Raw genomic sequence first — 16,568 nt, 5'->3', positions numbered from 1 at the left:
ACCCGCCGACAAAGCGGTTGCGGTACGCGATGTACGCAACGCGCCGGGTATAATGGGCCGTGGATCCATAACCCAAGTGTGGTGCACGAGTGCACACACAACTGACCAGGTGGTGGTCGAGGCAATACATGCAGTCGTAGCTGGTGCCGCGCCGAGCATGACACCGTGGTGATGGCGGCTTTCCTCACCATAATTTGGTACCCGTGAGTTCTCGGTGTCAATGCCAGACACCAACGCCGCAGTGGCCTGGTGGTGAGATATGCCCCACCACGGTCGAGTACCATCAAGGTACATGATGTCTGTGACAGACACTGGTATAGATGCAAAGGATATGCACCATACCACGACCCGATGCGCTCTGGATGCTGTGAGTCAACGCACGTACCGTGCATCGGCACTGGCTGCTGTCGAGCAGCCTGCCAGGGGTTCCACGTTATGAACTCGTCGTGCATGACACACATGAAGTGCACGGAGCACTTATGGTAGCTGTGGTACGTGTCGTACACAGCGTACCTCGTGTACGGGCCCATGAACCTGTACACTGTGCTTGCACATGCGTCGTGCATGATGCGAGCACAGGCCATGAATTTGTTCAGGCGACAGCACAGCAGAAGCTGTTGCCGCCAAACATGGCAACCTTGTGATGGGCGTACCGCACCAAAGGTTAGTACCGTGCGATACATAGTGTCGATGGGAGACACCTACACCACGGTTGTGTACCGTCACGGCACATGGTATCGATGAAGGACACCTACGCGCCGTTGGTATGGTGACCAAGACGCGAAAAGAGCGTGGCAGAAACTCCGCCCGCAAGGATGGATCCTTGCTGGAGCCAAAGGCATGGCCCGAGGTGAGCTGAGAGCTCTCTCTAGTGCTGGGGAAGCTGTTGCCCTTCTCGGTATCGTCCCTCGGGGGAGACACCATGCCCCAGACGCGCTAGCCAGGACTGTCGTGTCCTCTGGTGCGAGCTGTGGGTGAATGCCACACGTTCGGATGCTATTGCACTCTGTGCCAAAGCACTGTATGCGCGCTAGCGCAGGATCTAAGGCAGCTCTGAGTGTAAGCTTTGCGGCCAACACGGTTGTGAGCATAGGGATGCAAATCCCAGTGAGATTTAGAAGCACAAGTCACTGTGGGTGTGACTGAGAGCCGCGCCAGTCTCATGGCTGCCCACTGTGAGAATTCATCTTTGGGTGTTTTAATTCTCCCACTTCCGATTGGAGAATCAGTTGTGATTGGAGAATCAGGTGATTCTCAGTTAAGCGGGGATGGATGTAGCGGGGTACAATCCAGTGTGCCCCATGTTACATAAAGAGTGAACCGCCACTCTTGTGGACACCTGGTACACGGTACCAGGTGCTCTCAGAGCCAGTCAGTGCATGACTACTTAGCTCCACTATAGGTAACCCCTAGTTTGTATGAGACCCAAGCTTATCTAACTTATAAATACATCAGTCTTAAATCTACTCTTCTAAGTAGCAAACCGTCCCCTTTGAGGCCGGGAACACGTGGACTAACGTTCACTCGGGTAGTTAATACATTTAAGCACTTCCTCTGTGCAAGGTGCTGTGTGACCCCGTCACATCCCGAAGATACCAGCCATCTTCCGAACCGACTCAAACTGGGGTCACACAGCACCTTGCGCTAGAGGAAGTTGGCTTCCGAGAGTTTACTAACTCTCAGTGAACGGCAGCTCACAGGTCCCTGTTTACCGAAATGGAGCGTAGTGACCAATTTAAGGTAGATTGTAAACTAAGTATATTTATAGGTAGACTAAACTTGAGCTAAATATACAAACTAGAAGTCACCTAAAGAAAAGTAATGTCATCAGCCAATGGTTGGCCTCGGACGACCTTGGTACCTTATACCAAATATCCCGAAGTGTGACGTGTCACATTTTATGTAGCTAGGGGTACACTTGGGGCTACATACCCCGTTACACCACCCAGCCGAATAGATTCTGGGAAGAATGACGGAGGAAGTTTAGGATCGAGCAGTTTGCGCTGCTGTTGTCTCCAGCATAACCACATCGTAGTCAGGATGCTCGCGTAGAACATGTTGCATGAAGTTTGTGTAGCCATTCCGGTACGTTTGCTTTTGCACCGTACTCCAACGGCAGCGGATATATTCAAGGATCACCTCGTCGCGTTGGTCCTGGCAGGGGCTATCGTAAAAGGCCTCTACTTGGGCATTAGAGTATGTTAGGCTGAATGGACGGGCTACACGAACCATGGCTGAATCGGAAATCGGTGTGTCGAAATGTGTTCAAGAAAGGAGAAGTGAGAGGTAGGTTGGAGATGGACAGAGTGCTCGACAAAAATCAAAGCTTTTGAAATACTTGTAAGATAACCTTTTACAGTACCCAAAATAAATAATACATTAAGAAATCAGGAAATAAATTATGATATTCAGTGATTTTTGTGGCTGAAATAAATAATTTCCTATTGCTTAAAAGGTTCAGTAAATACCGGTAATGATTTTGACAATGCTTACAGTTATGTACACAGCGGAGGGAGTCTTCGAAAATGAAGCGAAGCTGCTCACAGTGAGCAACAAACGAAATCGGGCAACACTGGCGTGACGCGGGTCGTGCGGTGCGGTGACCCAAACGGCATGGGATTAAGGTGGGCCTTGGTTCTTCGAGTTCCCATTTGCGCGACCACCCAAATTACCTTCCAGCAGTAAAGCTGCTGGGAGTCAAGTTGCTGTGCACGTACATGACGCGCTACATGTATTATCAAGTTAGCAATGATCCTGAGAGCAGCAGTGCCGCCGCAAAGATGGAGTGGTACGTCGGTTGAGCGGCAAGGAGTCACATGGTCACACGCAAGGTGGCGCGGCGCGAATTCTAGTGGCGATACAAATGCTATCACTACGCCGAGTCAAAAAGAACCTACCGCACACGAAGTTCATGTTCATGATGAGCTTCTTGATGAAGCTTCATACCGGTACATGTACTTTAAAGTAAACTGTACAGTACTTTACAGTGACTGAGTCAGTCCGCCCCGCCCGGTGCTTTCTGCACGCCAAGCCCTTCTCTTGCATTTCGGAGCTCGTCGTCACCAAGATAATGGTGCCTTATAAATGTACTGTAACCAGCAAAAAGGCATTTGTCAAGCATGGCACCATTACGATGTAATTTTATCTGAAGGACAATGCCACCTCTATTATTATCTGTAAAACAAGAGCATGCCCAACGCGGCAGCGACCGTTATCGGCAATGCGCGTACGGATCAGCGGATCCCGCGCGCGAAATCCTACGAGCTGGCGTCACCACAGTGTGGCCAGTAACTCCAAAATCGGTGAAGTTAATATTGTGAAAATATCACCTGTATACCAGTTAATATAAAAAATATCACCTAATATTTTCTTCTAAGACAATATGATATTAATAAATATCAAAATAATATTAGCTAATACGATATTATATTTTTCGAAGATTGCGTAATCGGGCTACATTAACAAATCAGAATGTCGTTAAAGCTCGACTAGCTGAAGTATTACTAATCAACCGTGAGGGAGGGACAATTGTGAGAGTGACGGCAAGGTTGGCGTCGTGTGTTGGCACTGCTGAGCGCATTAATCTAGCGCCACAGGCAGCAGGTTTAATAGACGCACGATGTGGACGAGGAGATCGGTAGAGTACAAGAACAAATGTTTTGATTTCGCTCAATCAACGTTAAACAGCTGCAAGCGCTTGCAGTTTTCCATCTCGATCGCCTTTGTCTGTGTCACAGTGAAATACTAGGGCAAATACTCGTCAGTCTTAAAGCCTACTGCTTTAGCTTAGCTCGGTTCACAGTGTGAACCGAGCGGAGCCAAATAACTTTTTCGATCAGGGTAAGGTGGCAAGAAACGTACTTAAATGGGAAAATATCATAAAATATCATGTAGTATCTAAAAAAAATTCAGTTCTCCGAGGTAATATTAAAATACTATGCTAACTTTTGCAAAAACCAGTTACTACTACTATTTAATATCGAAAATAGTACTATTACTATCAAAAATATCATATGATTTTTGGTTATTATAAGCCCCTGAGTGTGGCATACATATACTGTGGTCCACAGCGTTGTCGGGCTTCTGACATCGCTTCTGCTGTCCGTGAAACCAGTTGCCACCAGAGCCGGGCTCCGATACGATTCGTATTACGAAGTCACCTCATCTCGAACAGGATTAAGCAAGACGAACTGCCGTCTTGTGCAGTTGTTGCCCCGCTACTTCAAATTACTTCATAGTCCCGGCTACAAGGCGGTGATGACACGAAGGACTTCGACGTTATAGCTACATCCGCCACGGCCACCAGGCGGATGCAATGTCGGAATCAAAACTCCATCAGGGCTCACTCCTCGCCGAGACTCGCACTAATGAAACACGGCCCTTTGGTGTACGGTGCCGCGGTTTCGTAAAGCCATCGCTATTTTGGCTCTTCTCTAGGTCAGCGCACATACACTTCTGAAGTGTAAGGCCGAGCCCAGGGCGCGCCACCCGTGGCGCTCTCCACAAGTGGAGTCCACTTGAGAGTAAAATTTCAAGTCCGACTGGCCATGGGTTCGGCATTGTCGAATTGACACGGCAGTAAGGCGAGAAGGCCCACGCGAAAAGTACTTGTAAAGAGTATTGACCATTATACACTTTCGATAGCGCATGAACTGCAACACCGGTACACTGTACACTGCAAACTCTGAAATTCCACGCAACATGTACTGTACTGGTGTACTGTACTACATGGTACTACATGTACAGTACATGGTACATCATCGCTGTCTCTAGGGGTACTCTCGTTGCTCTTATATGGGATGGTTCGGCGGATGTTGAGCGGACGACGAGCGGACAAGACGCTGCCCATTCTGGGACAAGACGACAAAGAAACATGAGCGTTGCTTTCTTTGGGGACGGGGACTCATACTCGTCAACTGCAGTAGCTACGCTGAACAACCGTGTGCCCAATCAAGCTGTCGCTGCGACAGACGCAGTCACACCGGCGTCAATGACTCCTCTGCTCTCCAGCATCGATCGCATCAACGCTGCTCTGGAAGCTGCAGTATCACATCCTCCACCGCCGACCGGTACAGTGCGTGTGTGCCACGCAACGGAAGACGAGTGGAACGCGTTTGCAGACAGCGAGGATCCAATCGCTCGACTCAATTATCTTGAATGGTTTCCTGACACGGAAGAGATTCACATCATCGAGTTTGCCGACGCTCCACACGAAGATTACGTTGGAGAGCTAAACGATCAATTTCGTGAGCGGCATGTCAAGCGATGGCTCAAAGGCCACTTGGCCGCCAAGAATTCTCAAGGGCGACGATGGTGTCCAGATCTCAGTTATGGACCACGCCAAGCCACACCCGGCTCGGTGCTTCCTCCAAACGTTCCAATATTTGCAGACTTTCGGACGATTGAGGTTGAGATTGGAGTTTCTCAGCAGTGGGGCATGGCACCTGGAGAGCTCGACCACAAGGCGATTGCGATATGGGCTGCGATGCCAGGAGTTGAATATGTGCTATGTGTGTCGTTCGATCCCGACTTTGCGAATGCCGAATACAAGCTGTATAATGCTCGCGTCCATCCACTTGTGCAGCTGGCTCCACTTCCAATCGCCGCTCCAAGCACGGTGATCCAGTTGGGCGGACGTCGAATCCTTGGTATTCCGCCACGGATGGCGCTCCCGGTAGGGTTTCCTGCAACTCTGTCGGTGGATTTGTACTCTCCATTGGCCTGGGCAATGCGTTAATCAGACGTCCAGCAAATTTTTGCGCAGCAACTACCGAGTGATCTGAATTTTATATTTAAAAAAATAATAATCATGAATTTATGAGATGCGTGGCAGACCGGGTTTATATATACCGGTATGAACCGGATTCTATTGTGACATTGCACGGTGACTCTAAGAGTGAATATTGCGTGAGTATTTGTTTTAATACTCACAGATTTTTATAAAAAAATACCACGAGAAGTGCCGTCGGTTTGCCACATCTCGTGAATTTGTGGGTATGTGAGTACAGTACTGCCCCGTTTTCGCGAGGGCGGACCATTTAGGATTTGCAAATAATTTTTGGAATACTGTAAGCATAAAACAATAGTTCATATGGATTTAGGATCATCAGATCCGGAAGTTTATCAAAGGTCCAAGGGCGCGAAAATGGGGTGCAGTACTGTATTTTAAAATGGCCTTTTTTAGCCACCATATATTTTGCTTTTATATGAAGGGGCCTGTTGTTTGTCGCCTTCAACAAAATGTAGAAGTGGACTTGTTTATCTTATGTACTAGCAATAGGCATGACTACTGAAAGGTCGTCCGTTCTGCAACCACCAGCTGAAGTGCGTCCGTTGTAATCTTCAACGTGTTGCACTTGTAGTAAATGGGAAAAACTATGGAGCTCGAGCTTAGGGAGCTCGAGATACCCAAATTTAGAAATAGTGCTTTTTGATGTACTCAAAAAATGAGCCAAAGGTCTCGATGTACTACAGCTCATAGAATTGCAATGTCGTGAGCTGGACCAAAAGAATACGGTATGCCTCGCTCAGGTAGTTACAGCGGAGATGTATTGTTATATATCACGAAGCCATATTACGCCTCAGCTTTGCTAGGCGGTGGCTTAATAAAAGTGATACATCGATCACCCTAAATGAGGCGACAATTGCCCATTCTAGAGCAAGTGTAGGCGTTTTTGAATGCGAGCTAGACCAACAAATCGTACGCCGACACATGAAAACTTAATCGTGTAGTGTTGAGTTTAGCTGACTTACAAGTAGCCATGGGCCTTTAATAGTGCGCTTCCTAGATTTTTCGGCGGAGCGCCTTAGAATATCCTGCACCGTAGCAAGCATTTATAAAGCGCTTCGCTCTTGTATACCTATAGCTGTAGGAAATCTGGAGCTTTCCTTGATTTTCTTTTGTAAATGGTGTTTGTCTAAGGGTTAATGGTGTTTGTCAGGGTTATTCCTTCATCAGCCACAGCAGCACTGGTAGAAACTTAAGTAATATTATCCCGTTCATCCACTAACCTCTATAGAAGAATGGTCTGACCTCTCCAATGACGCAAAGTGCTCATCGACTACGTAACAAATGCTGCATACCCTCATAGACTGCTAAGATACACAAAATACCACAAGAAAGAATAATAGACTACTCTAGTGCTATTTTAATCTACGAAGTGGTCCGTGGACGAGGAGGGGCACTTATGCGGAGAACAGGTCTGGTATACAGCAATGCCGCAGCATCGAGTCGAAGCGTATTGCATTTTATAGTAGTTTACCTCCCAAGCTCATTAAATAAATGAATGGAATTCATGCAGCCAAAAAAAATTTAAAAAAATGTCCTGCTTTGGAGTAGTGACTAGTATTAATGTGGTCGTTAGGACAGCTAATTAAACCTGACTTTGAAGAAGAGAAGTGATAAGTATATTTTTTTAATCCCGAAGCTTCCCCAATGGAGAACTTCTTGTAATCATCACTGTCATCTCGGACGTGCTGCAAAATGTAGCTGTGCTGATATTGTGGCAGCTCAATTAAAGTCCAACCTGACAACTATGTTTAAAACACAAAATGCATTTGGGTACATCAAAAAGCACTATTTCAAAATTTGGGTATCTCGAGCTCCCTAAGCTCGAGCTCCATAGTTTTTCCCGTACTAAAGCAAGCGCCGTCGTCTCGTGAATGTGTGGGTATGTGAGTATTATAAAATGACCTTTTTTAGCCACTCCATATATTTTGCTTTTTGATGAAGCCCCCCCTGCTCACAAATATTTACTAATGTTATAAAGTTACTATAGGACATTGTAACAGGGCACTAGTACGAGGGACTGAGCGGGTCTTTGCTGTTGAAGGCGGGCAGCTGCAACCCGGCGCGGAACACGGGCAGCTCGTTCGCGGTGAATGTGAGCGGCAGAGGCTCGCGTGACAAGAAGAGCCACGGTACGGTACAGTCTGTACCCACAGCTGCAGTGACAACGCGTGAAAACCACTCGACAGTGTTGCGTCGGCACCTGAAACGTGGAGAAATCCCCCAAACTGCGTCTTGGCACGTGGAGACCCTGAAAAACACACTTACTAGCCAGTAAATACATCGTGATGCGTGTTGGCACATCGTGATGCGTGTCGCCACTCTATACTACTGGACCTACACAACTGGCCGCGCTTCGTTCACGGCAGACTCGTCCGTGGCTTCCATACTGCACAAAACCAGCACGCCCAAGGCTCCTCAGACGGGAGTCTAGCGTCCAATCAGATTGGCTCCCTTTTCATTCGTTTAAGCACCATGCCTCGGACGCTGCCGTGGCGAGATCTGGGCTTTGAGCTCGGCCGCGACGAAGCCGACGCCATCCTGGCCACGTTCAAGATCCACAGCACCGACATGAGCAACACAATGTCCTGTAGCGTATGCCGCGTTGGTAACCACCACAGCATGCGCTATAGGCTACTCAAATGCGAGTCCAGCACCTGCAGCGACCTCACTTGCTCGTGGCGCGGCAAGGTGCTGGACTGCTCTCACTCTGGTGATACCTACATCTACGAGTTGGGCGAGCACTTCACTGGAGCCTCTTCCCCCAAGCGAATTAAGCTTTCCAGACAGCAGAAAGAATACTGCCGAGAGCTCGCGAAGCAAAGGCTCCGACCACTTCGTATCCAGTACGCCATGGCTCGAAACTTCCACATGTCAGCGAGCGACATCCCTCTTCTGGGCAAAGTACAAAATTTCTGCAACTACTACGCGCGTACCGAGCTTGACAACCACGATCGCGTCGACGATCTCACGCAGTGGATTCACTCACACGCGTTCACTGGTACTGAGGACGATAATGAGACTTTTACTTTCGCTTGGGATCTGGACGCAGATGGCAAGCCTGTGGTGGGCGACGGCTCGGACGAAGAACCTTTCGTTGTGGGTGTAGCGACAAAGAACATGGTGAAGAGGCTCTCAGTGCCTCCAGAGAGCTACGTCCTTCATATGGACGCGACGTTCAAATTAAACCCGTCCGACTACCCAGTCTTAGTGGTTGGTATATCGGACCGAGCTCGCAGCCTCCATCTCGTGGCAGTTTTTATCGTCTCGCAGCGGACGCAGCCAATCTACGAGGCGTGTTTGGCTTCTTTAAGCCGCCTGTACTACTGGATTACAACTAAAAGGCTGGCTCCTCGATACGTAATGGGAGACGCAGAGAAAGGCGCAGCGGAATGCCATTTTTATGGTATTTCGCGAAGATCCACAGCTTCAGTATCTCATGTGTTTTTTCCACGTAATGACTAACGTGGAAAAGAGGCTGAAGGGATTTCCCTCACATGTAGCAGCAGCACTGGTTCGTGGTCGGTACGACTTGCACTTCGCCCGTGACGAAATATCATTTTCCTGGATGCTGGAGCAGTATTTGCAGACCTGGAGATTGTACCCTTACCTGGTCGACTTCTGTACGTACCTTGACGAACAATGGCTGCAAGGAAACTTTACTATGTGGCAGTGCTTTCGAACTCCCTGTGCGTTTGCTACCACAAACAACCCTGTTGAGCAGTTCAACCGAGTGTTGAAGCGTGACTACACACTGCGACGTCGCCTTAAAATGGGAACTCTGCTTAAGGAGTTACGCGACTGTTGCATGAACGAGTCGCGCAAGCAGCGGGTATTTCGCCCCACCCCAGAAGCAGCACCAGCCCTCACTCGTCGCGTGGTGGAACTCGTCCGAGAGAAGCTGCTAGCTCGCAATACTGCTGCTGACGGGATGTTTGGAGATGCTGAGGTGATGCACGTGGTAGCCCATCCTGCAAAGCGTATCGTGGTGGAGGGGGCAAAGCGGTCGACGGAAGAGCAGATAGCGGCTTCGGCCCAAATGGGCGCTAACTACGCGCGTATGGAGGTGCAGGACGAACCTCCTCACGGCTGGCCTGTTCAACTACGCGCGAGATGGTGTCCATGTAACTATTGCTACAAGTTTGGAACCTGTGTTCATGTTCTTTTTGCCCTCCGGGCATCGGATCGTCTTGATGGAGCTGGGCGGCGGGTGCTTGTGAGTCGACGAACTACTGGCAAGCGCAGTAGCGATACGCTGGGAGGAAGACCTCGTCTTATTGGGCCTGCGCTGTCTCTAGAGTAAAGTATCAGCTCCAGCACATGCGTACGGCTTGGTAGATACTCAGGATCGGGTGCAGTGGTCTTTTAATACGTCTACAGTAACAGTTAGAGCGAGCATTTACATCATAACACTTTTGTTTTCCTCCAGCACCTTCGCCTCGTACACGTAGGTGGCGGAGTAAGGTGCCACACGTCGCTTAAGACCTCCTGATCACAATACAACCGAGGATATAAACTAAAACGAAGTTTTGACTCCAGCATCAGAGTTATTACGTGCATATTCGCAGTTGACACTCACAGGCCTTATACGCGTGGTGATGCCAGTGCTGAGAGCGAGGAACCGATCGTAGTCGAATTTGCGCGCTTGCACAGTGTCCGCTCAAGTAGCAGTAAGATACCTGTTAGGTGTCTGTGTTGCAGAAGCTCATATCGGAAGTGCTGGATCACCGCAAGATGTTCTGCAGCGAAAAATAGACCGAAGCTGATGCCAAAATCAAACGTGTATTATGAGAACCTACACTCCTACTACTCTTCTTGCCAGCACTCGTCACAAGCACACTTAAACCACACTTCATCACCGTAGTTCACCGTTATATCAGTGCCTGCCTTCACAGCCTTCTCATTACGACAAGGATCTTAACGTTGCGTCCGTTGCGCATTTCAATGAAATCCGCGTTTGGTACACAGGAATGCGAGAGGAATCGCATCAAGGAACCACACTTGCCAGCTTCGATGTACACGTACTTCTTGGTTGTAGACTTCGTGTAGTACAGCATCGTGTAGCCGCTGTTGTACTTCTTTGCCACCTCTGGCTGACCCTCAATCTGCGCCTCGTGCGCACGTAGCTGACCCACATACTCGCCCAAGATGTCCCCGACGTCCAAAAAAGCAGTAGTATACACTCCTAAACCAAAACGAGCGGTTTCAAAAAGCTTCAGCGTCGCTCGGTTCCTTGGCGCATTACTGCACAATGCATCTAGCCAACAACATTTCGATGTGCAGTAGATGGAGGACTGTGCGTTCTCGCAGGTGTCGAAGAAACAGTCGCCAACGCAGCTACAGGGATCGAAGTCTCCGACGTGAGGGAACTGCAGTCCTTCAGGAATTCGACACTCATTAATCTCGTCCACTCCGTTCGGCCACTTAACTGTCACTGCAGGCGCCAGCGATACCTCAGCCGTATCCTTCTGCGTCGTGTAGCTCGGCCGTAGTACGTGTAAGGCTTTCAAACGCTCTCGAACGAACGGGAGCTTCAGGAAGTCCTTCATCTTCTTGGCTGTAACGTTGCGAGAATGGTAGACGTTGGCTCCAGACCTGGTGATCGCACTACGGGCCATATGCTTCCTCTTCCGCGAGCGGGGTACATGCCACTGGTTTGACCGCTTTTTTGCTTGGTGGCAGATTTTTTTTCTTTCCAAACGAGTCGGTATAGCGGCCAGGTACTGCTGGGGGTCCAGCACCTCATCCGGGCTCTCCGAAGGTTGCGTGCTATCTGGAGAAGAATCCTCGCTCTCCGCACTTGTTCCTGGATATGAGGAAACGGGTAGTGTGTTAATGCTGGGCTCTACACGCACAGTCGTAGTGCTGGGCGTCGAAGTGGTGTTCATCACCGATTCCAGAGACTCAGAATCAGAATCAGGAGCTGCTAACTGAAGAAGTATCTCCATCGGAACTTGTCCTGACACCTTTTCCTCGCTCGCAGGTCCTTCACTAACGTCTGTGCGCTCGCCTCCACTTGTTGCGGGTGGCTGAAAACGTAATTCAGAGGTGCTGGAGACACTAACGTCTCGAGCAGCTTCGGAGACTCTTCCAGCGAAGTTTGCTGCAGCGTGGGTGTCCGCCGCTTCTCTCTCCACTCGTAGCTGCTGCGCCACTGCAGCAGAGGCATCGTCAACTGCTTGTCGTATAGCAGATTTTAAAATGGTGGATCTCGTCGGGAGATCCACAGAACCATCCACTAGTTCGTAAGTCCTCATCTTTCTCCACACGGCGACTTCAAATGGTATGCCAGAGATGTTGGCCACGCGGCGCATCATGTGCGACAGCTCCAGGATCTCGCCGGTGTCCACACGTATCGGATAATCCACGTCATTAAACTGCGCGATCCTCAGAACGCGGCTCTTGCGGTAGCCTCTCGCGTCTCCGGCAACTAACGCCCGCGAATAGTACTGGATCAAGTCGCCGGCTCGGAGAGGTAGCTCGCTGCGCTGGAGGCGTACTATACTGCTGGCGCTGGTGCGGCAGGGTGATCACCGAAGGCTTGCACGCGACTGCCAGGTTCCGATCTCGTGGGCTGTTGATGAGCAGCGGCAGCCCACCACATTCGGAAGACATTTGCTTCCTTGAACTTCGACGAACTGGGGGCCTGTCTCTCTCGCTAAAAGTGCGTCGCGAGGCGTGCAGACGCAGGCGCCTACCAGCAGTCCCGTCCACGACGTTTTGTGGGATGGTTTCGTGTGTTTTTCAGATCTGTACATTTCTGAACCGGTTTTTCTCAGGCTGCCAGTGGGGTTACGACCCCGGATCGTTACTATCGACGGGCGATGAAGTGTGGCGGTAGTGGCCCAGCAGACATAGCGAAAGACGAGGTGGTGAGACGACGTAAGTGTAGCACTGTAGTAGCCCAGTAGAGCAGCTGCTTCACGTCGAAGTCGACCAAGAATTCGGAACGTGATGGGGACACTGAGCCGGCGAGCGGCGGCTCGAGCTCAGTTAAGAATTGGATCCGCGAGGCGCAAGTGGCTCGAGTACGAGCAAAGTGGTGCGTCAGTTGCGGAGCGCGTGTTTAGGCCCAGGACTTGCAGGTCGTTGCGAGCACAGCCGGAGAAGCGCGAGAACGAGTCGAGTGTCAAGCGAGCAGAGCTGCCTGGCATTCTTGAGCAGAGCCGTAAGGCACAAAGCGAGTGGGTAGTTGGGCAGAGAGCGACGGGGTGGAGCCGTTCGTGGTGGTGGTTGTGGTTCGAGGAAGCGGGCCTCTCAGAAGGGGTTAGCCCTTTGACGAGTCTGATTGTTGTTGCACGCGGGCTTACCGGCGGTGACCAGTGCGGCGGACACAGGGTTCGACGTGTGTGTGACTGCCTCGGTGGCCCCTAAGCGTGTCTGCGCGGTGAGCCGCGGTCCTGTAAGAGGCAGGGCTGAGCAGTAAGACGCAGTTGAGTTTGAAGTTGAGTTGAGAGCTCTACATCGAGTAGAGCAGAGTGGTTGAGTTGAATACAAATAGGGACGGACGCGTCCCGGCGGCTTGAGAGCAGCCAGTACAGTGTTCATTGCGTACGAGCCTCGGAACCCTGGTAGTTCACCTACAGACGGTGGCAGTGAGCGGTGCGACCCGCCGGCGAGCAGGCGTCCTGAGACTCGTTACAACATGTTCTAATTGAAAGCTTTGTAAGCATTTTGCAATCACTCTCACTTTCATCTAAAATCTATCTCCTATTGATTAGATGAAGCAAACCTTGTCTCGGTCATTGTTTCGTGTGAGACAAAGCTTTTACGGACATACTCGACACATTTAACATGAATACAAGTCATATGATCCACTCGCTAATGTGACTTCAGCTGGAACGCTCCAGAGTGTGACATAAAAAAATTATGATCTTGAGCGACGATTATGTATAGTATAAAAATATAACTTTAGTAATATAACGATGTGCAGCTTTATCAAAAAGAACGGAGAACAGTGTTTGCTAGCTCGCAACAAGGATCGCTGCGGCAAGCATCCAATTATTATGGATCGGAAAAGTATTGTCGCGGAGTGTAATATCGTAGAAGAAATGTCACCACAAGCCAATACCCAGTCGTCGCTGAGGCTGATAGCGCCATCGGTGATCGAACCCGTCGAGGCCTCGAATGTAAAAGTAAGTGAAGCTCCAAATGTAGATGAGTCGATTGTCGAACCGATGATCGTGGATAGCGCGGTATATAAGGAGGAATATAATTCAGATTCGGAGCAATTATATAATTCGGACGGTTCTGAGAATGAAGTGACCTCGACAGCTACTGAGGTCATTAAACCGACCGAGTCGCAGTTGAGCATATCTTATCGTTTGTGTGAATTATCTTGAAAATCGTGACTAAATTGCCGAAGCTGAGAACCTTGTTCTCGATCAGCAACAAATCGATGTCTTGCAAAAATTCGTTGAGGCTGATACCGAAAAAAATGCTAAAGGCAAATACATTGAAAGCACACTCAAGCGTGATTCTATGGTAATTGATCAGTTTGAGCGCAAAATGAAAGAGCGTAAGGAGAATCCGGAATTCAAGCCAAAAGCCACGACTAGAACTGATGCAGAGGCTAAGGGCATTACTTGGGACACTTGTGGACTTGAATACGGGAATAAAGACATTCTGAAGTTTTCTGAAGTAACGGAAGCTTGGCGCTCACTTGCGAAGGAAATGCAAATCGATCATCAAAGCATTAAGAATGCAGCTCCACAAGTATTATTCAGTCAGGGTTATATCTCACCAATCCAACTTGAAAATCGAAAAGATGGCAAAGTAACCTCGCGTAAGCGTATCTACTTCAAATCAGATGAGGACAAAGAAGCCTTCTTAGGGCTTTATGAGAAACTTAGTCTTGTAGAATACTGTGTGTCAAATGGACTATATGATCAGCGTCTATACAAAGTATGCTGCATGATGAAGAGATCCTGGTACTGTGATACTTGGAACTTGGCTGGTGTGCTATATCGCAAGCAACACATCGATCTTGGCTTAATGCGGAAGACATATCTGTGCATTCTCAATACAATGGCAGATCGATTTTGTTGATCAATCCGCTGCGTTGAAAGTGTTCAATGATAACATCCAAGTATTACCCCGAGCTAACTGAATCCCAAATTAAATTTATAGTTGGAAACCGATCCAGATGGATACAAGGAATGGAAAGCGGAGTATGAACCACAAGAAGTCAAAGAAAAAAATGAAGATAAGGAAAAGAGCTCGTACGATTCGGCAATGGTTTGTGCAGTTCTAGACGCACTAGCTTTGGCTATCACGTATCCGGTAAATAGATCCACCTAAATCAGCAATTCGTGTTTCCTTTGAACGACTTGGGCAGCGAGGGGATGTGATCCATGGCTATGATTTGGAAAGGGTAAGTCGCTTATACATTCCCACGTGACTCCCCTTCGATTGTGGGCCTGCCCTTGCCTGTCTCACAATCCACACATTCACCGACATATCGTTGTGCGCTCTTGAATAGTCCCCTCCAGCGGAAACATTCCCGGATCCGTTGGTAGGTCCGACCAATACCCTGATGTCCGCCTTCTAAACTAGCGTGATAGCGATGTAGGACGTCCTGTTGTAAGGTTTCCGGCATCTATAGTCTCATCAATCCATCCCGATCCTCGTCGACTCTCTTCGTAGGGGGACAATAGAAGAGCAAGTCATTCAGTTCAATCCGTAGCGATAATATTGTAGGCTTTGGTATCCTCCCGACTCAGGTCTCGTACATCCCCCCATCAGATACTTCTTTAGTCCCAAGATCCACGCTTCTTCGTTCTGTGCTTTGAGGATCCGCTCAATGCGGACTCCCTTCACAAATGTTTCATCGAGGATCTGGGGGCTGCATCCAATCCTTCCCCTGGGCCTAGTGACAACCATTACCTGGACTGTCCTTTTCCCGGATCCAACCGCCACCACCTCATCTAGTCGGCTCAACGTAAGGAGATCCTGATGCTCGGCCTCTCTCTCGACTTCGACACCACATTGATTCCGTAAAGCGGCACTGGCCAAGCTATCTGCACTGGCATTCCAATCTCGCTTGACATGCACCAACTCGTGATTCATCCAACCACGCAGGTGGACCATCACTTTCTGCCGTAACAGTGTTAAGGCCGGGGCCTTGCAGTCAATCTCACCTCGCACCTGTCTGATCACCAAGTTTGAATCCCCACAAATCACCAGCCTTTTTGGATCCTATCCCTTTAGTAGATCCAAACCCAGCAGGAGCCCGTTATACTCTGCTTCATTGACGGTGAGGCCTTCCGCATAAGTGGATCGGGCCGTTACAACTTCCCATTCGGGGCAGTCTCGACAGTATTGCGCTGTATGCTCCTCCTCCGCGTCGTACGCGAGCGGATCTATCGAAACTCAGGACGTACAGATCTTCATCCACTTGTACCGTCGGGATCGGGATCTGGATCCGGCGTTTGGGCTCTTTCTTAGGAGCGATTCTTGTCAGCGCTTCGTCTATCTTAGCTCGAGGTGTGATGCTCGCGGCCAAGACTTCCAGGATCTCGTCTTGCCTTTCGAACATTTTCACAATCTCCAGTGTCCCAGGGCGAGAGTAAATCTGCCCACTGTCCCAAGCGTTCTTTGTAACCCGGCCGACTAGAACAGCCCAAGCTAGCGTAGAGTGTCGAGTCAGGGATCCGGATGGATCTTCTCACCAGCAGGTTGTAATTGAGATCCAACACGGCGCAAAAGCGCGAAGATCCTCCATTCTCCACCGCTCCCGAAATCAGTTCATTTTGTGTTTAACGTCCGGGCTGGAGAAAGT

General features: G+C 49.4%; 2 protein-coding genes across 2 annotated transcripts; both read left to right on the top strand.

Moving 5' to 3' along the window:
- Nucleotides 1–4,873: 4,873 nt before the first annotated feature.
- On the top strand, nucleotides 4,874–5,737 carry PITG_04733 (uncharacterized protein; the record flags this gene model as incomplete). Its single annotated transcript, XM_002905416.1, has 1 exon — nucleotides 4,874–5,737. The coding sequence occupies one exon, from the start codon at nucleotides 4,874–4,876 to the stop codon at nucleotides 5,735–5,737; it is 864 nt and encodes a 287-aa protein (XP_002905462.1).
- A 7,005-nt stretch (nucleotides 5,738–12,742) lies between these two features.
- Nucleotides 12,743–15,338, top strand: PITG_04732 (uncharacterized protein; the record flags this gene model as incomplete). The annotated part of the gene is made up of 7 exons (XM_002905415.1): nucleotides 12,743–12,972; nucleotides 13,112–13,175; nucleotides 13,510–13,529; nucleotides 13,722–13,923; nucleotides 14,177–14,306; nucleotides 14,934–15,070; nucleotides 15,270–15,338. The coding sequence occupies 7 exons, from the start codon at nucleotides 12,743–12,745 to the stop codon at nucleotides 15,336–15,338; spliced, it is 852 nt and encodes a 283-aa protein (XP_002905461.1).
- Between the last annotated feature and the right edge of the window lie 1,230 nt (nucleotides 15,339–16,568).

Source organism: Phytophthora infestans, genomic scaffold (assembly GCF_000142945.1).
Source record: "Phytophthora infestans T30-4 supercont1.6 genomic scaffold, whole genome shotgun sequence".
Lineage (NCBI taxonomy): Eukaryota > Oomycota > Peronosporomycetes > Peronosporales > Peronosporaceae > Phytophthora > Phytophthora infestans.
The sequence above is the reverse complement of the archived record's forward strand: the minus strand, read 5'-3'. Positions and strand labels throughout refer to the sequence as shown.